Source organism: Halyomorpha halys, unplaced genomic scaffold, assembly GCF_000696795.3.
Source record: "Halyomorpha halys isolate HHAL.00 unplaced genomic scaffold, Hhal_1.1 Scaffold1034.1, whole genome shotgun sequence".
NCBI lineage: Eukaryota > Metazoa > Arthropoda > Insecta > Hemiptera > Pentatomidae > Halyomorpha > Halyomorpha halys.
This window is the reverse complement of record NW_027109491.1, coordinates 341,931-367,421: the sequence shown is the minus strand read 5'-3', so window position 1 is coordinate 367,421 and position 25,491 is coordinate 341,931. Positions and strand designations below refer to the sequence as shown.

Sequence of the window (25,491 nt, the reverse complement as noted above, 5' to 3'; positions counted from 1 at the left end):
GAGATTGGATCCATAGTATAACACTACATCGACATGCTGGTGAGATTAGAAGCAGAGAAGTTGTTGAGAGACCTATTGGGCGCCACTTCTCAAGGAGTTGCTATATACCTTCGTAAGTTGAAAACTGCGACTGTCCGCTGTATATAACCATTCTTTATTTGTCGAATATTCAATTAATCACCTAACATGAAAAATCATAGGTATATTAAAATTATTTCTTATTTAAGGTGATAAAACAATGAAGCTGTTATCTTTATTTTTCACATCGAATAATAGATAATTTTATGTGATATCCGTTATCTATTACCTAAGATAAGTTTTGCCCAACTCTAGCAGTTATCTATTTTTAGTTTATGCGATAAGATAACGTAATAGGTCCAAGTAGATATACTGAAAGAAATTTGAATGCTCAGAACTTTTTTTGGTGTTTAGAGTATACACGAGAGGTACGTAAAAAGTTCTTAAAATAACTGACCGAATCTTAAAAATCATCGAACATGAAATATATTCTTCAATTAGAAAATAATTTAAGAGATCCTACAATTCTCAAAATATTGACGTTGTTCCAAAGGAATATTTTTTTCTTGTCCATCGAAAATAAGCTTGCAGACATAACAAATACTAATATAAAGATATATACATTGGATTACTATTATAAAAAAGTCTGAGTATTGTTAACTAACCTATTTATTTATTTAATTGCCCAATAAAAGGTACGAAATACATACTAACAGATAATTAAATATAAAAAATTAAGAAAAAAATTCAAAACAAATTCCTAATACATAATAAAAAAGTCCTGTGCTATATTAGTGATCAATTGCGAATCAAACACAACAAAATATACTGCAGTTCACTAACTTTAACCACTTAATAGAAACCTCAAAATAAAAAAAAGTATAGTAAAAAAAATATATATATAATCAATTGATAAAGTCCATTAAACTAATTTAGATCAGTATAATTAGTTTTTAATTTATAATAGCGAATTTGAAGGGAATAACAAGTAATTGGTTTTGAATCTGGTATGTAATAAGTTAATAAGAAAAAAAAGACGAAACGTAGGGCAGTAAATTGTTTTTAACAGTTGAAAAAGTAAAAAACAGGCCCATTTAGAGGATGACAGTTTTCAGCCATTGCAGCAACTATCGCAGCCCATGGCATGGTGTAAACAGGGTGATATTTGCTGTCGTATAGAGTGGGTGTCAACCACCCGAGGTGGAGGAAACTTTTTCCTCCCCCTTATTTAGGTATTTCTATGCAAGGGGACTAATACAGTAATTCGAAAGAACGTTTCGACAAGGACAATCATCATTATATTGTATTGTTCAGGTTACAAATAAAAAAATCATGTATATATAATTTACAATATAATAATGAGATTTATTACAAAAATCCTTACAAGTATACCACTTACTTTGATATAATAGGTAGTATTTTAGATATGAATAGAAGATTCAATTCAAGGAACTTATGATTATACTTTGACGATTGAAAATATTAAGATGTTAGCAAATTTAGTATAAAACAATCGACATCCAATTTGACCCCAAGCGATACTGTTTCTATTTATATTTGAATAAAAAAATAATGTAATTATTAGAATTAAAAATAAAACTTCTGTCTTTTACTAAAATCATTAAGTAAATATCATTCTTTTTACACCATGGCAAGGGCATGGCAGTTGCTGCCATGGCTGAAAACTGTCACCTTGTAAATGGGCCTTTAAAATTTTTCATTCATTTAAAGAAAGGGGATTCCCCAGTTTAGTCAGAAAGCATCAAATGAAAAATTCCGTGCTCATTTCAATTGATTTTTTCTGAACTTAAAATTGACTCTATTCAAAGTTTTTAACCTTACCAAGAGTAATGAGGTTTGGGGGCTAACTATAATATTATATTTTTCAAATGTCTGTTAACAAGTTTATAGTTGGTTCACTGTACCCCCCCCCCAACCATCTTACCTCATATATATTATTCAAGATCAACTATCTTCTCATCATTAACTTTATTTATTTGAAATAATTAACCACCTCTCATAGTTATAAGTAATGAGAAATAGATAAATATATACTATAAAGAGAATTTATAATATAAAGAGAAATATTTTCCCTGGTTGAAAAGAAGTTTCTCAAAATAGGAATTGTAATAGATGAATAATATATTGTTGAAATGCCGAAAATTTTAGAAAAATCTTTGTTTTAATTTTTGTAAAATCTTAGAGATTGTATATTAAATAGACCAATATTTCATATATTGTTTAGTGAAAGTATAAATGGTAAAAATGTAAATTGTTTTATCTTTAGAAACATGAAAAAATCAATATAGGGAATATCAAAAAATATTAAAAATGTTTAAGAATTAACTTAATTCATAGTGATCCACTTGGGCGTAAGCAGATTCCACTCGTAGTCTGTTTACTTTTTAATTATATAATATGATTCAATTAAATCATATTAACTTTTTACTTGGAAATCGTGCTAATTATCGTGCCAGTCAAAGTGTTATTAGAAATGTATGCATCCGTATAATTTGAGCTAATTGTTTCAAAGCTCATAAGAAAAAAAAGGGCATGTACATTTTTACTGGATCAGAATTATTGGCCCTAAAAACCTGGTTCGACAAACCTGCAAATTCCAGCTTCTAGCCAACGACTTCGATTCTTTTCCATTGAATTAAGTTGAGACCTGCGAAGTGTGCGTGAAAGACGGTACCAAGCCGGCAGGAATTTCTATCTAATTGGAGACCACTTTGGTCACTTCACAGAGTTCAGTAATCCACTTAAATTGAGACGGAGATGGAAGGAAATTAATGTCAGTGATTGGAATGACCAAGTACAGAGTGACATATCTGTCGGAGATGAATTACAGTAAAACCCCACGTATCCGGACAAAACGGGACAGACACATCGCCGGTTATTCTGGAGAAAAAAAATTAAATACTAAATGTTATATAGGTAATATGTATATGTTGAAGTTAAATTTATTAAACCAATAATTATAGTTTAAAGAAGTAAAGAACACAAATTTTAGTATATGAAAAAAGAATATTTTGAGGTATATATTAACTTACATTTTAAAGGAAACATTTTTTATCCAACTATGATGTCCTATGCCAGTCTAGTGCATTATACCTTGGAACTCATTAAAACAAATGGATTTCGATTTTTTTATTGAGTCTCTTATAACCAGAAATAAAAGGTTTTCTCCAATAAAAATGTCCATTTGTTTTTTTCATTTCTACACACCCTGTATTTTTTTTAACTGCCAACGCGAATTACAGTAGCACCCCACATATCCGGCCCAAACAGGATAGACATCGCCGGTTATTCTGACGAAAAAAAAAAGTGAGTTTATATTAAGTAAAATTAAAATGCAATACTAAAAAATATATGAGTGATATGTATGTTAATATATGTTAAAGTTAAATTTATCAAACTAATTAAAAAAGAAAATCTTTGAATACATGATTTAATCTAATTATTTAAACGACCTTTAAATTTTTAATTGTAGTCACTAATTCGGTTATTTTCTTTTGTTTTATTGAACTTAATGTTTTCTCAGCACTTTATTTATTTATATTATTATTACTGCCGTTTAATGCAGCATGCCGGTTAGAAAAGTTTTACATAATATTAATATTAATTTTCCCTCAATAACGAACCATTTAAAGCAAAATTACCACAAAGGAAAGGTTCAAAAGTACTATTCCATTTGAAGACCGCAGAGGGAAAACGAGGTATTATCTCATTGTATTAAATTTTCAGAACATTAACTGAACGTCTATTCTGTACACTGCACGCACATTCTTCAACTACTCTAGTAAAATTGCAAGTTAATCTAGAAGTAATTGGAGACTAATTTCTATTAATGTATTCTTTTGCAAAACAGTTCTAAAAAGACGATGTTGAAAAGTTGACCATTTCCATTGCTTAATATAAAAAAACATTTTATTTTTTTTACCGCCGTTTTTTTTTTTATTTTAGGTTAATAGGCAGTGAAAAATAAAACGTAACTTGTAGCTTAACTATGTCAATTATTATAATTTAATGAAGGAAATAGCACAAATTTTAGTATATGAAAAGTATGTGTATTGAGGTATATATTATTTTAGATTTTAAAGGAGCAATTTTCATCCAATTATGGCATCCTGTGCCAGTTTAGTGCATTATACCTAGGAACTCATTAAAACAAATGGATTTCAAATTTTCTTTTTTTATGGAGTTTCTTATAACAAGAAGTGAAAGGTTTTCTCCAATGAAAATTTCCACTTGTGTTTTTATTTTTATTTCTGCACACTCTATATTTTTTCAACAGCTTACGTGAATTTCCTGTTTGAAAGTAACCAAATTTTTTTCCTAGACTAAACAGCAGGGACAGTTAATGTCACTATAAAGTAAGTATTAAAGTATTTCAAGTGCACAACCGAAAGTTCATTTTAATGAATAAAAAACTAAAATGTTCGCTTATTTTTTATTCATTGCTCAATATCATGAAAACAACAAACTATAGAAAAAAAAAATAAATATCTTTTTTTTTTTTAGCAAATTTGATAAAATTGTAGCCCCAATTGAAATCTTTATATTTAATATTTTCCGAGTTTTTCAAACCAATATTTAATAAATATAATTCCAAGAAAAATAATCAGTATAAACCACTTGGGTCATTCAATCAGCTTAATAATGAGCCCTGAAAGATTCCTTTATGTACAATTATTTCCGAGGTACTGTTTTTCAAACATTATTTCCAAATAACTTAATTATTAATTAATTAGTTGTCACATTATTTGGTGAAAAATTATTATAACAAAAATTAATTTATACTTAATTCTACGGACAGGTAAATTTCAAGCTATTTTTACTTGACTAACAGAAATTTAAATTTGTATTTCTCCATTTCTGTTTTACTGTCGTCTCCGCCATCCAATAATCTATCAAAAAGTAGTTCTCAATCTACAATGTACAGTTTTTTCTATATAATCACCAGTTCAGTCGAGTTTTAAACAAACTCTATGTTTTCTATTTACATGTTGACCTTTCCAGGGTGGTACCCCGCATATCAGATTTGGCCTGAAGAAGTGTAAAAAAGAAGGAAATCTAACCTCTCTGAATAGTTAACTTGGTAAATGAATGATACAAACTGATGATTTAATACAGTAAAAACTGTCACCATACAGCAAACAAGAAACATTCAAGTTATAATTTACATATAAGATTGGTGTTATGAGGTTGAATGGCACAACAGTTCCTTGTTAAGCCGTCAACATGTTTCAGCTATAGGACATGCAAAAAATGCTGTAAGCTTTCTACAGTCAAGATAGGAAATACAATAGTTAGTTTACATAATCGTAGTGGCTGCGACAGTTACTGCCAACGTGGTGCTCCTCTAAGAAAATCCCTGATTCCACTACTGGCCAATTGTCACCAAAATAAACCTAGTCCATTTCATACGACCTTCATTTAGACAACTGTTCTCTAATTTGAAAGAACATTTTTAGCCAATTTTAGCTTGGTGCAGCTCTGACAAGGCTGTGAAATATGAGGTTCAACGCTTCCTCAAGGACAAAGCAGGAAACTGGTATGATAAGGAAATAAAGATCTGTTACAGCTTCTTCAAAAAATCGACCGAAGTTTCGAAAGTGTAAAAAAATGGTATCCAGCCTTCAAAATGATGTAATATGTATTATTGTAAATAAAGTGATGTATTACTGTAAATAAAGGTAATTTAGTATTTTATAATTTAAAAAAAAAAAAGAGATTTTACGTTTGTGATTACCCTTATACAAACAATTATTCATAAATATTGGAACTAAAAAATCATCTGAGAGATAAAAATAAACTATAAGAAAAGGAATTGTCGTAAAAGATCAGGAAGACGGATAAAACGGGCTCAAACCTGTAACGACATTTTTCGGTTTTAAAATTTATTTAAATTAGTTAAATGAGGGTGTACATCCGGAAGAATAACATGATATATATACCATAGATGCAGAGCCATCAGCAGGAAGTACCGAGCATTTTAAGAAACTTTAACAACTTTCGGTTATGAAAGTAAGTGGTCAGATAGAAACACACTTAATACAATTACTATACGGAAAGTAACTAACTTCAAAAAAATGTTAAAGGTATACTGTAATTACTTCTATCGATTTTTTATTACAAAAATCAAAAACTACTTGTCTAAAGTCTGTTTCTTTAGTTCCCAAACTTTTTTCGTCTCGGCATCCTTTTTGAGCTAAAAAGATTTCACTGCAAACTTTCTGAACTAAAACAGTATAAAAAAGGTTGCATCAACTATTCTTTAATCGGTTGAGTATGCAGGAAAATAAAAAATTAAAACATGACAAAGTAAATCCTGGAATGCTCTGTATATTTAATATTTGAATTAAATTTTTTTTTTTTAATATTTTGAGAAAGAGACATTGGCTTGCGGCACCCCAGACATTCGCTTGGAGCATCACAATGTGCCGCTGCACCCACTTTGTACAGCTATGGTGTAGATTTCCTGAGCCAATTGTCTGCCCATGGGTGATAAAAAACAAAACAAATTTTGATTCCAGTGCCTTAATTTACACTCTTCTGTTCCATTAAATCTATATATTAAGATTTATAAATATATTTAAATAAAAATTTTGATTTTGATCTAAATCACATGTATTTTTCCTGAGCTCCCAGAATGCCATGGCACTCGCTTTAGAAACCACTTGCGTAGATTATTTTTTATCCATAATTTACTATCGATTACTCAACTGCCGAAGAAATAGTATTTTTCAGTTCACTCTTGATACGTTTTAATTTATTAATTACAGGTATAATGGGAATCTAAGGCCTTCGGGGCGCTGGGCGATGGTAGAATCTACAAGGGTGGCCAACTTTTCTGTTCATTAGATCTACTTTTAATCTTATAAGCGTGTCGCGATCGTTGCCTTAGGAGTAATCTAAGGAGGAAGAAGGGGTGTGAAATGCATACTATGTTTATACACTGTTTCAGTATCAGGTGCATCCAGCGAGGTATGGGTGGATAAGTAATATATATGCTCAAAACTATTTTTTATTTTTTAAATCATTTATTATGTTTTCGAGATATAGGCTGCTGAAGAAAATAAATTTCCAGGCCCAACCTTTGATAGCTGTATTCTGTACATGTGTTACCTAAAAAAATTAATTTTCAGATATAGACTTTTGCTAACTTAAAATGCAATTTAATTTTTTTATCAACTGCAATGTATAAGTTGTTGTACGATTTGTTCGTAAATATGGAAAAGTTATTATAAAGCTGTACAGTATGACTGATAATTTGATTTCAATATTTCACTTTCGTGTTTGTTTGTTTTGTTTTTTTAGGCCAGGAAAATGTATCATGAAAGAATAATATGAATTACTTTTTGCTAATCTATCAATAACTCACTGAGTACGCATCGTACTGAAATACAGATATAAGGCTTATCGACGTATGTAAAAAAAATAATAATTATTTAAAGGGCCAAAAAACTCACATCCAGAGAAATTAAAAAAACATGGATAATTAATAACTTTTGATCCATATGGAATATGTTTGAAACTATTGCTTGAAATTTTTTCTTCATCGTTCCAAAGTCCATGGTACACGGAATTCCAACCCAGACATTGCAAGCAATCGACGATCGACTAAAATTGGCCACGCGATCGATTTGTGGGCCACCCCTGATCTATAAGATAATGAAGATGGCACATTATAGATGTCTATAATATAAGATTTTATTTGTGAGAAGTTTGATATATTTTTTTTATAAGAAAAATATGTATTTAACAAATTCTTATCACATTCAATTTAATTACAAAAAGCATAATCAATATTTTATCTCGTCTACTTTATTGTTATGTTTTTAATCGAATTTTAAATAGTCAAAAAGCTAAACACAATTAAATAAGGGATTTTTATTACTTCGTAAGTGCGTTATTCGTCAGCTTTTAACCTCTGAATCATTTTAATCCTGTTTTTCAATTAAATAAATATATTTAAATTTAATTTAATATATCTTTAGGAATAACAAGAAATGAATTTGTTAACATTTAGAATTTAATGTTTAGTTGACGTACTTTGTCATTTTTGTTATACAAATGTTATCAATCTCATATCTGTTTTTCTTGGATGAGGGAGAGAATAGAGATGGTTATGACACCTTTTTTGCCATTAAAACTTGAAAATTGTATAAAATCATATATTTTCTGTAATTTTTAAACAATTTTCATAAAAATGAAGGTTTCTATATTTTATTCATTTTCAGTTTATATATTTTTAATATACTTTTTATTCTTTGCTTATAGCTCATCTATGGAAAATTTTTCTACGAACATTCTGATCAATTAAAGATGTATCTTCGAAATATTTTTTATGGGCACTGATCTGGGTAACTACTGAAAGGACTAATGTACTTTATGAAGAGTACTTCAACTTTTAAAAACCATTATTGCGAATACTAACAGCTAAACAAACTTGTAACAGGGCGTTTTATTGGTTGAAAAAATGCCAGAAACGATCACTGTTTTGTCTATTAGTAATGCTATTGATTATAAAAATTATGAGCTCCATGGACCGCGGGACCCAGTTGGTACTTTGTGTAAAGATACCACTGCCTATATTGTCGTAATTGAAAATTTAGAAGAAAGTAACGTGTTGCGAAATAAAAAAACTGCTAAAACAACGGAATGTAAATGACCTCAGATAATTGAGAAAGTAAAACATGGATATGAATAATTTATTATCATGAGAGATAGTGACCGGATGACTTATGGGAGAAGAGGTTTACGCGAGGCGAGAAGATGATTGGGGGTGCGGTCAAATTAAAACACAAATAAGTTGAAGTAACTTATTTAATTGTGCCAACGTTTCGGCCAGAATTTCTAGCTTTTATCAGGGCTATGAACAGAACAAGATAACAACCCATGAATATAGAAAACAAAAAAGAAAATATAAACAGAATGACATCAAGTAAATTGTATAGAATGGAATTAATAAAATAAAGTGATGAGAGAAGTGGTAAATAAAATGTTTACATAGTTAATTGAATAAGTAGGGAAAATAACATAAAATTGAAGTTATATATAATGCAAAGAAATATGAATATATAAGTTTATTAATAATTTAAAATTAAAACAATGGAAATTAAAATAAAATTGTTAGAAAGAAAATATATGTAACAAATGAAATATGTAACCATAATAATAGATAAAAAGACAAAATATAAGTAATGTTTAACAAAGAAATGGATAGAAAAAATTTTTTTGAAAACAACAATAATATATGGTGAACATAGCTGATAACGTGGGGAAGGAAAATTGAGAAAAGAAGAGAGGGGGGGCGTAAAATAAACATAGGGGAAAAAAGTACCATTTAGTTTACCTATTATTCATTTATATATGAACTATTGTTTATATTTAATTGAAAAAAGATAATTATTTAAAACACGCAGTAGTAAGAGTGCACAAACAATATTTTGTGTGATAGATTATACCCCATGCGAACTTTGAACAGGTTAAAAATAAACTCCTGTCATAATAAATTTTAATGCTTGACCCAGACACGCGCCCTTTGTCTTTTTATCCCTTCATTTAATCGGATAAGTATTTAAGAACAAATTGCATAACACAATTCATATTCATTTGAACTATATTTTCAAATAAAAAAAAATAGTCCAAATAGATTTATTTTTCAATACTGGTAATGTAAACCGAAATCAAAGTTTTTATTTTAATATACATATAAGTCGTAATTTTTAGATTTAATGGAACAAAATAATGTAAATTAAGGCACTGAAATCAGAACTCGATAGTTACACATTCGAACACCAACTGTAGTAATTTATTTTCCGTTTTATCAACCGTGGGCAGACTCTTGGATCAGAAAATCTTCCTGTGACGCACCATGATCCTATAAAGTGGGTAACTCACCCTTTAATGTTTTGAAATAATAATCTACCAGTTAAAGATACTAATACCTGCTAATTTATAAACCGATTTGTCAAGAATCAGAAAATACTTACCTCTAGGTGGGCCCAGTCACTTCACGATTTAGGGAATATATTACAGTTTTTATACAATGCTAATGTCTTAAAATGTTACAATAAAAACCAAACATTCAAGAGAATGTCTTTTATTTTTTTAAGGTACACATTTGTTAAAGGAGTTAATTCACTTTCACGTCAAATAATTTGAGAACCAATGCTTTACAAAGGAATCTGTTAGATATGTCTAACTATATATAATATAGTTTTATTATACAACAAATCCAGTCCGTTTTGTGACGTATTGAAAAAGTTTTCGATACTTCGAAGTATAAGTTAACTCTGAAATTTATTAACCTGTTTATAATGCTGATATTTTTTCATAACATCATTTTTTTATTCATTAATTTAATAAAGATTCATTAATGTTGTCGTATGTTTTCGTAAACGTTAAAACAAACTGATATTCGATACTCTACGAAAAGTGATTAATTACATTAAAAATACAAAATACATCAGATATATGAGGAGAAAAAACAAATTCATTGATTTTTAAAATCCACGCAATATTATTAAATGAACTGATTTATTTCGGTATTTGGATAATTTATTCCATAGATATTTATATTTTCAAAAATAAAAAATGCCAAGTCCATAAATGATTCCTAAGTATAAATTTTTTTCCTCATAGTTAATAATAATTTTAAATATTTTCTTTTAGTCCATAAAAATTCTTATAACTTAAGAAGTGAATTTAAAAAAGTTTTTAATAAACTTAACTTGTTTGGTTAATTGAAAATATGTTTTAAATGTTTGCTATGACATCATAACTATGCTTAAAATAATCATAGATAGACGGCTTCACTGCAAGAAAACAATTTCATAACAGGAGTATACACAACGTTCTTGACCTACCGCAAAATCCAACGTGTTTGTTGGAGGTTTATTGGAACACACCTCTAAAAATATCAATTGTTTTTTTTTACCTGAGTAGTTAAAATAATAATTAGTAAAACGTTAAAATACACTTTCTTTACTTCAAACATCAAAAGAGTCCCAATAAGAATAATATTTCTATCGATTGCAAGTTGAATTAAGGAAAAATAAATAAAAGCTTTATAAGAAGCCACAAATGAAGAAAGCGAATTAATTCCAGTTGTTTAAAAATAATAAAAATAAAATTTTACTCCTATTGATATTTAATCAAATTAGTTTACTTATTTCAAGTTTTTACACTTAAACAACAAAAATTGTCGAATTTACTTTATCGATAGTTTTAACATATATTCAAAATAAATTGAAGTGTTTACATTTATTTCCATTTTAAGACACTAATAAGAAAAGTACAACGCACGCATTAATTTATTAATAATTAATATCTTAATCACCTGCTTCCCTGTTTGGTCCTCGAGTTGGACTAACTCCAACATTTCGATGCCCTTTTGAACTTGAAAGCTATTAAAATTTAACTATTTTATTTTCATTTAGATAAAAAGGTCATTAACCTGTTTAACAAACGTATATATGATAGCATCATATTAAAAAATCAGATTCAATTCATGAAAAATTATACTAAAGGCATAAATAATATTAATTTCTTTCTTAAAAACAATCTCAAGTTGTTAAATCCTTTAAAACCTCTTAACTGTACGTCAAGAAAGATAAAATAGTCTATTTATAGACTGAAAAACTTCCTGAACCAAATCCAATATCTGACAGCACTTATTTGTTTTAGTTCTTTCTAAAATAAAACTTATATAAATTCCTATTATGAACTAAATTCTCATAAATAACTAATAAAAACCTGTATTCCTTTTTTACACTAATAAGTGTAAGAATGCCAGTTCAACTAGAATTATGAATAAATAGATATTATTTAAAAAATTCAAATAAATAAGTAAACAAAATTAAACCTGAAGAGTTAGTAAATATGCATATATTATATTTTTGTATAAGTATACATATATGGGCACAAACACATAGACATAAGTTTGACTTGAAGAAGAATACATGAATTTCTATCAGCCATTAACCAGTAAATCAAAGGTAGGAAAATTAATACTAGTATTTTATAATGAATAATATAAAAGTTAAGTAGTTAAAGTTAATAAATAATTAAATGGTAAAGGGGTATATTAGTAAAAAAACAAACAAATTTAACACAATACGTATATTAAAAATATTAAATTACAATTTAAATTGTAAGAGAACAAATAGTAATAGGAAGAAAATAAATCACTAAGAGAGAGCCTTATAGGTCCTAATGCAGACGACATCGTCCACAGATAGGGTCATGAGGATCTGGTCTTTGGCGAACTCCCTGATAATCTTGGACTCCTTGTCTCCCTTCTGGATTTGGATGAGTTTGTTATCACCATCCTGGGTGATGATGGACTTCACCTTCCTGCCATCGGGCGTATCCTCGTCGAACTCTTGTCCCAGCTTGAACTTGATGATGGAGTTCTTGAAGGTGGAACTGGAACTGATAGTGTATTCTCCGTCGTTCTCGGTCATCTCTACAACGGGGGATACAGCGTTGCCCATCTTCCTGGTCAACATGCTTACACCAAGGCATTTCATGAACTCATCGAATCTCTCACTCTTGTCGAGCTTGTACTTGATGCCGCAGAAATCACTAAGACCCATCTTGTTAGAGGAAGCGTTTGCAACTTAGAAAGAACTAATACACTAGAACCTCACCTAAAGCTCGATACGCGCGGACTGGTACTGATGGCAGGGGAACCGGCTTTTAGATAACCCCTCTTCAGGGTTGTGTTCGATAAAAGTCCCCACCACCGCCATATTTCCCCTACCAGATTCCCCTACCGTTTTTCTAAGCGCCAATACGTTTTAAAATTAAATATTCTTTCGAGAAAAAAAAATTCATTAAAATTACATTCCCAATAGTGTTTTCTTTTCCATTATGATTTAATATGAATAAATGTTTATTTATATTAAAACTAGTTTCTTCCAGTCTTGCTATTAATAGCAGATTGAAATAAACTCATTATTAACTTTTTAATTCCTGATTCCATAAAGTTCTGAGTTTTTTTTAATGTTATATAACCATCAGATGAATCAGCCGAAGATTGGTTATGTTGTCATTAGTTGAAAAATGAATTGGATCTAAAACTGTTAACTATTCAACAGTGATAAAAATGTTTCAGGGCCGTTAGCTTGAGAGAAAGCCTTGTTCCATTTCATACTCCATTAGACTGAGTAGTAAAACGGTTTGAAAAAATCTCACATTTTTTCTTCTATCCGTTAAGTTATTATAATTATTGTCACAGAGATATTTTCTTAAAATCTGAACTTCAAGTTTCAGTGCTTTCGCATTAAATGAGTGTTGATTTTTTATAATTATTAATATGTTTAACATATGAAGACATTACGTCTTATCATCGCTAGTTAAGCCGACTCGGTCTTATCGTTATCAATAAAAATTTGATTCACGGTTGATAAGCCTAACATAACAAAGATGGCGGGTGTTGGGGTGGGATTTACATTATTGTTGCAATTTTTATTATTTTTATGTAGTTATGTACGATCAGAATCCACTGATATTCAGCTAGATGTCAAAGCTCAAACCCTTCATCGAATTGACAGTTTTAATTTATTAGTATATACATTTCTACTAACTTTGACAGTTTTGACAATATGGCTTTTTAAGCATAGAAGATTAAGATTTATCCATGAAACAGGGTTAGCAGTCATATATGGTGAGTTATATTTTATAGAATGATTATGACCTTTCTTATCATGCAGTAATTTCAACTATTGTAGATAATAGAGTGCTAGCTTTGGTTTAGTCACTGTTTACATAATGTGTTACTAATAATTAGTTTGTAATGACAGTGATGTATTGGAAACACAATATAATACTTTAATTTAGTTCTTTGAAGCTTTATTGTTCATCCTGTGCCTGATGTGTTTTAGGGCTGCTTGCTGGCTGCTTTATCCGTTATGCCACAAATATAACTCCTTTGTCGCATTTATCTGTAGTAGCAGCTAAATCAGAAGAGTATAATGACTCACTGCCTCCTGATACTCTTCGATTTTTTTTCAGTTCCAAAGACTTACATAACAAAACTTATGCTTATTCCTTTAGAGGTGGATTGGAGAAGATTACAGGAAATGCAATTGATATTAAGGTAATACGTGTTGGTAACAACACCTCAAATTAATAACTGGTGTAGAACAGAAGTACAAGTTTAATTTATTTAAATAACAATTAGGGATAGAGTTGCCCAGTATGTAAGGAACTTGACATTTCTGGGTTCAGGTTTTTAGTCATGTTTTAGGCAATGGCTTACACCATACTTTATGACCCATTATTTAAATATGGGCACTTGTTTATACACATTAGACCATAGGGCACATACAGCCCCTGTAAAAGGGATATCTGGTCACTGTAATAGGTTGGGGAACAAACCTAGCAATTAAGTAGTGGGATGCTCATACTGTTTATTACCTTAGAGTAATAGATCCCAAATTATGTGTGGTCTTTAACATCTTTTTTTGCTCCAACTATGCGAGAAAGAATGTGCTGTCCATAAGTTACTATTCTAACTTGGCCAGAATCAAAAGGTTAAAATATATTCCTCGATCTGCTGCACCAACAAGGATTGTCATAAGTATGATTTTGTAAATCCGTGACAGTTTTAAGTTTTAAGGACCCCAAAGCTTTTTACTCAAATTTGAAAAGGTGGCTGTGTCAAACAGACTAATAACAAAATTATTATATAACTATGTTAGATTCATATTAAATTATATTACTGATTTACTAGATTAATTGTATTTCTATCATACATAAACTATTATTTGACATTTTATTATTTAGTGTAACCTGTATTACTGGGATCTAAATAGACTTAGGATTTTTTATCATTTGAAGAGGCTTTTCATTTTCCCAGTTTTAAATAGGTAGCTTTAAAGTGACAGTAGAGGGACCTATAAGAGAGGCCTAAATGTACTGATTTTCATTTATAGAGGTGAACATGTTAATAATAATGCATATTTTATGTTTTTATATGTGTGTACTTTTATTTTTGAACACAATACAAAACTTATTGCTTTAAAGAAATCATATTGGAAGATCGTTGATTGATTGTGTGTGTAATTAATAAAAGGAAGACGGTTTGAGTGCAGTTAAAATAGCTCAAATAGTAAATAAACCATTTATTTTGAGCCAATGTTTTCCTCTACTTTGCATGGCTTCATCAGAGCTTTCAAAATGATGAAAAGCAAAAAAATGAGGAGGAGCGAAAGATTATTTTGCTTTCCTTCATTTTGTAAGCCCTGATGAAGGCCATGCAAACTGGGAAAAATAATGGCTCAATATAAATATTTTATAATTCTTGTGACATTCTCCTTCTTGTAACCTGCTAACTAGTTCAGCTAAGAATTAGTACTGTACCAAAGCTCTTCCAGTACTGCTACTGTGGACTTCACAAGAATTCTGGTTTTATCCAGACCTGGGTAAAATGCCAATTTTCTTTATAAAGAGATCTAGAAAAATATAGTATTCAATCCTGACAATAGAACATTTTTTATGTAAAGGTTATTAAATAAAAATCATCATTAATAATTTAGGTGCTATTTTTATACTTAAAAATTTATTGCTGATTAGGAATGCAAATATTTACATTTTTACTTTAATATAATTAATGTATTTTTATTATAACATCATATTTTGTTATTTTTCAGGCTACTTTTGATCCTGAGCTCTTTTTTAATATTATTCTCCCGCCAATAATATTTCATGCAGGCTATTCTTTAAAAAGAGTAAGAACTTTTTTAGATCAACAAAAAAAGCCATCTTTCATATTAATTTTTAGATTTATACAAAACTTAATTTATTTATGTTTCAGAAATATTTTTTTCGTAATCTTGGTGCAATTCTTACTTATGCTGTGATTGGATCTGCGATTTCTGCCTTTGTTTTGGGGTGAATCTCTTTAATGTAGTCTTAAGTTATTTATTTTTATTCACTGAATTCTTGTTTTAATTTTTGTATTTCAGTGTTTTGATGTATGGCTGTGTCCAGATGATGCCAATTGGCTTTAAGGATTCTTTTACTTTTTTGGATGCTCTTACTTTTGGAGCTATAATTTCACCTACCGATCCCGTTACAATATTGGCTATATTTAATGACTTAAAAGTTGATGTAACTCTTTATTCCTTAGTTTTTGGAGAGAGTGTTCTTAATGATGCTGTTGCTATTGTTCTTAGCAGGTAATTTTAATATTAAAAAATCGAAAAAAATTTATATTTTTATCAAGTCAACTGTTTCTTTGTAGTAATTTATGTCATAACTTGAGGTAGTAGTGCCATAAACTCCTTTGTTTTGAGTGAGACTTTAATGATAAAACTGTACTTTCTACTCACTTTATTCCTACTAACCTCTGTTTTTGACAGTGGTTCTTAATCCTTACAATGATCTGAACTCAACCCAAAAATAAGTACTTCCACAATTTTGAATCTAAAAATAAGAATGTAGGACATTCATGAAAAATTGATATTTTTGTGTTAATTCAGAAAATTAGATTTACTGGAAAAACTAGCTCATTTCTCATCCCCCATATTGGGAAGATAACTCAGAGTACAATGCAACATTACCTGAGAAACTCTTGGTGGATTTTCCTTGTTTATCTGGTTGTTGTTCACTTTCTAATGGTTTTTATTTAGGAAAATATAGATTTTTAATTATATTAGTAAATAATGTATTAATTATAACATAAATATGCTATGTTTAAAATAACCTTAAGCAAAAGATGTTTAAGTTCAGTTTTACTACTGATTTAATAAACTAATTTGGATAAATTAGTTTGAATAATCAACGCTCTATTATATTAAAGAAAAAGAAAAACAAATTCGTTACTCTAGAGACATCTTGTATTGATCATCATTTTGTAGGTAGGACACATACTTTTTTCTGACTTCAAACATTCTCTCAAGATATCTCTTGAACAATCATCTGGAAATGGCTGAGCTTACAAAACTTAAAGAATTAACAAAAGTTTTAAAATTTAATTTGCTATTTCTTGACAGATTTTATTCAAGAAACAGTTGGGGCTTGAAAGTTGCAAAAACATGGCCTTTTAGTCTTTTCAACAAAATACCCCAATTCAGACATGTTCTTTATTGTTACTGGTATTAGCTTACCTGTCTATGTTGACTTGTATCTGTAAAAAGCAATTTTCATATCAAACTAGGCCTTGACGAATATATTTTATTTAATTTACCATGATCCTTGCAATAATAATTTTCTAATGGCATCTCATGGACCTCTTATCTATTGCCCTTAGACTCATTGGTGTGAATGTATGAAGCTCTAGAAAGATGCTTTGATATATCTTTTTAAATAGTTTTAAGACTTTTTTTGATTTAAGAGGTATCATAGCTTAAATGATAACATGTTATTTTATTTAAAGGAAATAGATTTATTGAAAAAAAAAACAGATCAATAGTTTTATCGTTCAAGATATGTTGAACATTCACAAGAAAAAAATATTAGAACTAGGATTGAAAATGTTAATATAATATTCATTAGTTACTCCCAGGCATAATTTTCGAGGTTTCGTGCGATTTGTACTAATTAATTAATGTTTTATGTTGGAAGGTCTTCTGTATAGCAAGTTTAGATTCCTTATAAATTTAAACTTCCCCTTCTTCTCCCTTCTTGTCATTTCCATGATTCTTATTGTATCTTCCCACAATCTTTTTTTCCAGTTTCCCATTTAACTTGTTTCTTAATTAGTGTTTCTGTATCTTTATACATTTTTTTTATTTGTAAATATCTATTATTTATTACATTTCAAATGATTATTTTAGTTCCATACAAAACTACGGTGAGCAGTATCAAAGTGGTTCTGGCAAGTTTGAACTTGAAGCATTTCTTAAAGCAGTTGGTGACTTTGTTGGTATATTTTCTCTTTCACTGCTCATTGGTGCATCAATGGGATGTAGCACTGCACTGATATCCTTTTTATATGTCTATTAGTTATTTTTGTGAATTTATTTTAATTAAAAGTTTATATTTTATACATTTCATTACAACTCTTGTATTTATCTTTTTAATATGTGAACATTAGATACGTCTAGAAATAGAAATAGAACATTTCTGAATTTACAACACATACAATTTGATATTTAATTTTTTTTTTTTTTTTTTTTTTTTTTTTTTTTTTTAAGTTTGAAAAAGATATTACCCTGATTCTGTTGATAAAAAAAAAAGTCAAATCAAGTAGTCAGCATTAATACAATTTTTTGTTGATAATTTTTGGGTTTTGAGTAAACACAAGTCTTGGATATTTGGCCGCACCATTACATCATGAGTGTCCCTTCTTCCTCCCCCTCAAAGTAAAGTATTGTAGAAAAAAAATCTATTATATCGCTTTATATCTGAATTTTGCTTCATTCAATATTTCTCTAATGCATATTGGAGTGCCCTGCTATTAACACAGCCTCTTGGCATTTAAAAAATCAATATTTACTGAGGACTGTGATTTAGATATAAAAATTTTACATATTTACTCTATGGCTAATAAATCAAAGGAGCAAATCTAAAAATGTAACGACTCATAATAAAAAAGATCATACAAAAGGACTGTAAATTTAAAAAAACAAAAACAATATTGTTTATGGAGATATAGCTCTTCAAACCACTTGGTATGTTTTCCTTTCTAAGTGGAAAGATTAGTGCGTAACATTATATTACAATATGTTATATTTTGAAGAAGTAAATTATTGAATAATGAATTTGCTAAAAATCCTACTAAGTAAAATGTATTCATATTTCTATTTTAACATAACACTATGTATTTATTAATCACATTGTATATGATCCTTTACTCTTCTATACTTGACTAAGTTTACTAGGATCAGAGACTTTCCATTATTTGAATCTGCGCTGTTTGTATTGATGTCTTATTCCACATTCTTGATTGCTGAAGCTGCTGACCTCACTGGTAAAATATTAAAACCACAATACTTTGAAGTATATTAAAAAAAAGAAAGAACCTTGTTTTGTTTTTTTATGTCTTTAGCTATTTTATGATTTTTTTTTTTCAGGTGTTGTGTCTGTACTGTTCTGTGGAATATTTCAAGCCCATTATACTTACAATAACCTATCAAGAGGTTCCAGAAAGAGAACCAAGCAATTGTTTGAACTTCTTAATTTTCTTACTGAAAATTTTATTTTTTCATATATTGGTGTGTCTATGTTCACCTTTCCGAATCACAAATTCAATGTTGGATTCATCCTTGCTGGATTTGTATCCTTTATTTTTTGTATCATATCTTATGTACTATATTTTTGTTATTATGATTATTTAATATGATTTTAATGTCAAAATGTATTGTTATTTATTGTGATGCGGGAACCTCCTGCCTTTTTAAGATGGGGTGATTTTTACTTCAGTATTTCAGTCAGCTAATGAAAAACGTATGTAGCAAGTTAGATCAAAATCAGAACCACCTCTTCGCTTGTGAGATGAGTGGATTGTGGTTGACTTATACCTACTAAAATGTTAATTTATTGACACTAAAGCAGGCATAGAGTATGCATTTCAATATTTAGAACAGTAATTCCTAAAGTAGGTGCCCTAATTGTATGCCAGTGGTGCTGCAAGATTTCACTTTCTCAAAATATTACAGTGAAAGAGAGAAAAAAATTAAAATAGCTAATATACAGTTTATTCCAGCACTTCTTTTTCTATATATTCAACCGCACTAAGGATAATGGTGCCAACATTTTTTTTAGCTCAACAGGGGTGCTACAATTTTTTTTTAGCCCAATAAGGGTTCCACAATATTTTAATACCACAGAAGGGTGCTGCAGCAAAAAAAGTTTAGAAACTGCTGATTTTGAAGGTTGTTTTGGATCAATTTTCCACTTAAATCTTTTCTATTCATTATACATTAAATGAGTTTGAAAGTTGCTCTGAAAAGCTGTCACCCCCTACAAATAGTACAGCTCTTAATTTTCAAGAAATATGTGTTCATGTTTGGTCGTGATAAGCCTCTTAGTTTTTATTAGTCATCACTGACAATCTCAAGTTTTTCTACTTTTTAATATTTTCATTATAACAAAAAATAAAGGAACATATGATGGTTATTAAAAATTTATTCCAAAAAAATGTTAATTACTGTTGATAAAAAGACTTGACAAAAACAAATTTTTTTGTGGATAATATTTATTAAGGTGTATGCTGTAATGTTATTCACTAACAAAACTACAACTTATTAATTACTTACTATTATGGTCACAATGTTAAGTTGACTATTCTATTCCAGGACCACCAATTTTCATTAAAAAGTTGTTTTTTTTCTGCTAATGAAGAGCATAGCAGATTTAATGATATAATTTTACTCATTAGCTCAACTCATAAGGAATTTACTTCACCAATCATTGTTTCCATCGAGTGTTTTTCTGCAAGTTCTTGAATAGTTTCTGGATTATATTAAAGTTCTTCAAATACCCTCTTTATCTTCCTGTCTGAAATTTTCCTCTTAAAATGTTTTAATCTATGAAAAAAGTATTTTCCTTAAAATATAATAGATCTGTACAGCTATTAGTAGGGCTGCTAATATATACCCCTTGACTTTCCTTCTTAATCTTGGAAGAGATCCAACAATTGCAATGAACTTTCAACATATGCTGTTTTTCGCTGGTAAAATATAAAGTTATACAATAAAATTTAGTTTATATAGCTTTTTGGAAATTAACTGTTTTATTTTAATTAATCATTAAAAATTACTAAATCAAATTTTCCTTCTTATACTACATTTTACTAGTTTCTACTATTATTAGTTTCAATTTCATGGTGAAACCATTGCACCCCAGTTTCACCTCTGTAGTTTTTGGTGATGCCGTTTTGGTTTAGAATATGTAGATAAGATCAGTCAGATCATTTTTCACTAATCAGAACCCCCTAGTATTAATAAGTTTATACTATCTAGAATCTACTTATCTATTATAGTTATATTATTTTATAATTTTTCTTTTATTTGCTTCTTGATTAATTATATGTTTAGGGTTACGTGGTGCAATGTCATTTGCTCTTGCCATAAGAAATACAGTGTCTGAAGCACGTCAAGCCATGCTGACAACAACATCATTGATCGTTATTTTCACTGTCATCATTCAAGGTGGAGCGACAATGCAACTTTTGTCTATCTTTAAGATTCCGTAAGATATTTATCTATAATCTATTTTGTCATAAAACTTTTTCTGTGGGACTCCTAAAATATTTCAATCTTCATCCATTTAAATGGGCTTAGCTTTTTCAAAATTTCCCTTGACATATTGAATTAATCTTACTAAATTTTTCAAAATTTCCCTTGACATATTGAATTAATCTTACTAAATTTTTCAAAATTTCCCTTGACATATTGAATTAGTCTTACTAAATTTTTCAAAATTTTTTTTATGAATTTTGAAAATTTGGAAATAAAACTTAATAGGTTTTACTTATAGTGATTACGTTTATTGTTATAAAGTCGACTTTGTACCATTTTCCAGTTCTTCTCCAGCTCACTCTAGGCTGGTTTTTCCTATTATTTGAAGTGACATTTTCAATGAAGTGTTCTCACTGAATATTAAATTTTAAAAGAATTAATACTGGTTGTATTTCTGTTCCAATGCATCCTAAAGGTGTAAATTGCCAAGAACTGTGTTCAATTTTTTTTTTTTACTGTTTTAGAAAGCTTTTGCAATAATGCTATGAAAAGTTGAACAAAGAGAAGGAATAAAATTGTTTGAGAGTACAATTTCTGATAAGATTCCTTCATCATAATAGAGTCCTTTGAGTATCCTTTACCAAGCATACTCAAATTATGATCTTAAAATAAATTGAATTTTTAAAGGATTTTGTTTTTTATGTTAACTTTTCTTCTCTGGTTTACATTCTGATTGTCAAAAATTGTTTGTAGTCTTGGGTGATTTACTTCTTTATTACCCATTGAATTTGAAAAATCACTGATATATTATTTTTTTTAATTCAGTTATCTCTTTACAGAGTTACAGAGTCAACTTCACTACTAAAAGAAACTTTATCCACCTTAACTAAAACTCAAAACTCTCTCTCTCTCAAAAAAATAGTGTCAATCAAGTTTTAAAAACCCTTTACTAGTCATTTTGAAATAAAATTATGATAATTTTGTCTAAAAGTAAATTTATAAAATTATTTACTATTTTCAGTGTTGGTGTTGACGATGAAGTCGAGATGTTACCTTACTCAGGACCTGGAGGTGGCCGAGGAGTAAGTATATATTCTCACATTCGGGAATGCTGTGATATTTGCATGAAGATCAATTTTAAAATAGAATATTATTTTGGTGTATTCAAAATATATTAGTGATGAGGGTTCTGGGCCAGTAGTATTTTATATTTTTATTTTCTCCTGTAAGGGCTTCGTTGATGTCTACAGTTTGCACCAGCTGAATTTCAATTTTTTGCACAATTCGAGAAATTCAATTAATTCTACTGAGCACTATAAGCACTTTAGTGTTGAGCTTCAAAGATTAATACTAGAATTTTATGCATTGCTAGAATCAGTTTATTACTACTTATTTTTTAGTATTTTGTGTAATCAAGTAGCGTAATATTTGTTTTGTAACTAATATACTAACTGAAATAGGACATTGATGGAAAAACTAAAATGGAAAAATTTGCAGTCATTATAGGTGGTGAATAGGTATACAAGTTATATTATTTTTTATAACTATAGATAAGTTTAGATTATTATTTCATTGATTCAAAATAAAATTAATGCTTAGCACTCCTCTAGACTAAATCTCTCATTCCTCCATGTCTCAAAGAATGAGACATGAAGGAAAGAGATATCTTTGTGAATCATGTTAATTAATATTGCTTTGTTTAAGCTACATTATTTTTTAATGCAAATTAGGGATGAGTCATTTGTGATGCAGAAGCTTGTTCTTGTACGTCTAAAATAGTTCCACAGAGCTCACAGAATTTGATAAAATAATGATACTGGACTTACAAGAATGGACCTGTATAAATAACCTAAGAGTTATGTTGTAAATGCCCAATACAGCTCTACCCGTTGTTGGGAATTGGGATGTTTCTACCCCACAGACCCCATTGCACTAATTTTCATCTACTTGTCGCTATCAATTTGACAGAAGTTTCAACTCCTATCTGTACCACTATTAATAGATTAAATACTGTTATTATAGTATTACTAGTTACTTTTTTGCTATAAATTTATTTTACATTAGTATTGTGGGATTTGAATGCTTTAAATAATGTGGAAAAAATAATACATGTTTCACTTATTTAATACATATACTTTTAGCCTATTAAATATTTAGAAATATAATCAGCAGTTAAGTGCAAAGTTTTTATTTTCCCATTAATTTAACGATTCTATATTTTTCTAGAAATTAATTTTAAATCATTAACAATAAGTTGGTTAAACCAGAAAATTATAAAATCGTACTACTACCAATCAAATTTTTTATTATTATTTAAAACTGAAAATTTATTTAATGGTTGTAGCAGTTTGATAATGGTCTACTTTCTATATTTAGATTAGCACTTTAAAAAACTGAGGGGATTATTTGGAATAATGGCATACTCACCACTGCAGCAGTTGGGACAATGACAGACAAATATCCAAACTGCTTTTTCGCCTAATTTGAATTTAGAACTAACTAAACATATTTACAATGAATAAGTACATTCATACACAATTTTACTCAGCCTATAAGCCCTTGAACTTAGCTCTTTCTCTCAAGTATTAGTGTCAAAGCAAAGTTCCAAGAGATCCCAGCAGCACTGCACATCCAGCAATATCATGAATTTATTAAAAATAAAAATTTAATATCACTAATTTCATTCAATAATCTGCCATTATCTCTATGTATGTGAAGATTACGAATCTTGCTTATTTTATTTGTTTTTCTATTTAGGATGATATTGTTCATATTTAAATGTTTTCACTTTTTAGTAATTAAAATAGGTTTGATATTGGTTCAATAATATACCATTCAATGGTACAGAGATTATATCATAGGTTAACAGCATGGGAATTTTCCTTTTTTTTTAATTTATTAGGCTCCATATGTAATGGAAATTAGTTTGTAACAAATTGTGTAAGTTTAGATTTTAGGTATAAATAGGTAGCAAAAGATAAATATAGGTATATATTTATTTGCTATTGCTATTCCTGTGGTCTGATGCATGTGTTTTTTTATTGTTTATCCAAAAATCTACTACGCCTTTCCTGCATTGAATTGCAGACTACATACGATTCTACAAGGGATACTCATCGGGTAAGTAGTTCCTATGATTAATAACTAACCCCTGTTTTGAGAGAACCATTTTAATCTTTGCACTTTATGTTGTATGTTTATTAACACAATAATTATTGCTCTCGCATTTTTTTTGTTTTAAAAATATAGATTTATTTAGTGCAGTTCCTAATTATTATGATCATTATGACTATATTTTAATTAATACATTTAAATTTTTATTCAAAGTTTACTACAATACATTCAGTTTTATTCTTTTTTTTTTATTATTAAATTACATTATTATGATGGTTTACCTTGTATTATAAATCAAGTAAATGATTTTAGTTCAATTTAATCAATACGATTACAATATAAATTTTATTTTTATTTGCCACATTTTGACCATTCCTCATCATCTGAGGCTGGATTCTTTATGCAGTTAGAAACCTATATCTACTCTGCCGTATATTGTGATTTGAAACATTAATAAACAAACAACACAATGTAATTGATTGTATGAAGATGGTCCAGGTCAAGGAAGGTACAGAAATTGTCGAAAAACTATTTATTAGTAACAAATAGTTCACCCTAATTGGCTAGGCTTTGTAAAAACAAGATGCAGAAATTTTAAAATATGATGACTATTATATCAGGTTGTAAAAAGGATGATATACATAAAAAAATTGGCATAAAAAGGGAACATGGTAAACTAAAACGATTTAAATATTAATAGATAGAATACTAACTTATAACAAGTAAAGAAAAACAATAAAAAAATCAAGCTGGTAGATAAATATAAGTAATAAATAAATTAGGGAATAATATTGGATGATAATATCCTGGCAGGTATAAAGTGAGGATTTAGGCAGAAAAGTTGGTAGGCAAGCAGAGTGGGGAGCTGAACAGAAAATAAAAGCTCAAAAGAAATCTGTGTGTAGCATGAATAATAAACATATAAGATAATAACAAAGTATAAACATAACAGATTATGTGAACTGTAAAAGAAAAATTAAAAAATATATATAAATATCTGATATGGGGAGTAAAATAATTAAATAAGAATATGAATATGAAACATATTAATAAATAATACAATAAACTAAGAAAAAAAAAAATAAAAATAATTCATAAAGTGGAAATGGATAATATATTAGGCGGTATGTGATATGATACAAAAAAGTAATATGAAGTATCAATTTTAAATATAAATAGTAAGAGGTAACGAGGACAACAAAAATTCAGATATGGA

At 28.8% G+C, this 25,491-nt stretch overlaps 2 protein-coding genes across 12 annotated transcripts in view; one reads left to right on the top strand and one right to left on the bottom strand.

The window, feature by feature from the left end:
* Positions 1 to 12,135: 12,135 nt before the first annotated feature.
* On the bottom strand, positions 12,136 to 12,737 carry LOC106687967 (fatty acid-binding protein, muscle-like). Its single transcript, XM_014432180.3, has one exon. The coding sequence runs from the start codon at positions 12,624 to 12,626 to the stop codon at positions 12,219 to 12,221; it is 408 nt and encodes a 135-aa protein (XP_014287666.1). The 5' UTR covers positions 12,627 to 12,737; the 3' UTR covers positions 12,136 to 12,218.
* A 378-nt stretch (positions 12,738 to 13,115) lies between these two features.
* Nhe3 (Na[+]/H[+] hydrogen exchanger 3) overlaps positions 13,116 to 25,491 on the top strand; it is a 27,131-nt gene continuing 14,755 nt past the window's right edge. For 6 of the 11 annotated variants that reach the window (XR_010843521.1, XR_001344250.3, XR_010843520.1 and 3 more), the window contains exons 1-12: positions 13,117 to 13,699; positions 13,917 to 14,131; positions 15,687 to 15,764; positions 15,851 to 15,927; positions 16,002 to 16,214; positions 17,814 to 17,958; positions 18,844 to 18,949; positions 19,053 to 19,255; positions 20,542 to 20,653; positions 21,018 to 21,171; positions 22,183 to 22,243; positions 24,249 to 24,281. Coding sequence is in view for 6 of the 11 variants with exons in the window: in XM_014432171.3 (XP_014287657.1) it covers positions 13,459 to 13,699; positions 13,917 to 14,131; positions 15,687 to 15,764; positions 15,851 to 15,927; positions 16,002 to 16,214; positions 17,814 to 17,958; positions 18,844 to 18,949; positions 19,053 to 19,255; positions 20,542 to 20,653; positions 21,018 to 21,171; positions 22,183 to 22,243; positions 24,249 to 24,281 (1,638 nt within the window). In the remaining 5 variants the exon portion in view is untranslated. Of the gene's footprint in view, positions 13,700 to 13,916; positions 14,132 to 15,686; positions 15,765 to 15,850; positions 15,928 to 16,001; positions 16,215 to 17,813; positions 17,959 to 18,843; positions 18,950 to 19,052; positions 19,256 to 20,541; positions 20,654 to 21,017; positions 21,172 to 22,182; positions 22,244 to 24,248; positions 24,282 to 25,491 lie in introns of all 11 variants that reach the window. The other 5 variants (XM_014432174.3, XM_014432170.3, XM_014432173.3 and 2 more) reach the window with 2 other exon arrangements.

Coding starts and splice junctions, on each gene's coding strand:
- LOC106687967 (XM_014432180.3), bottom strand. CDS start 12,626: ATGGGTCTTAGTGATTTCTGCGGCATCAAGTACAAGCTCGACAAGAGT.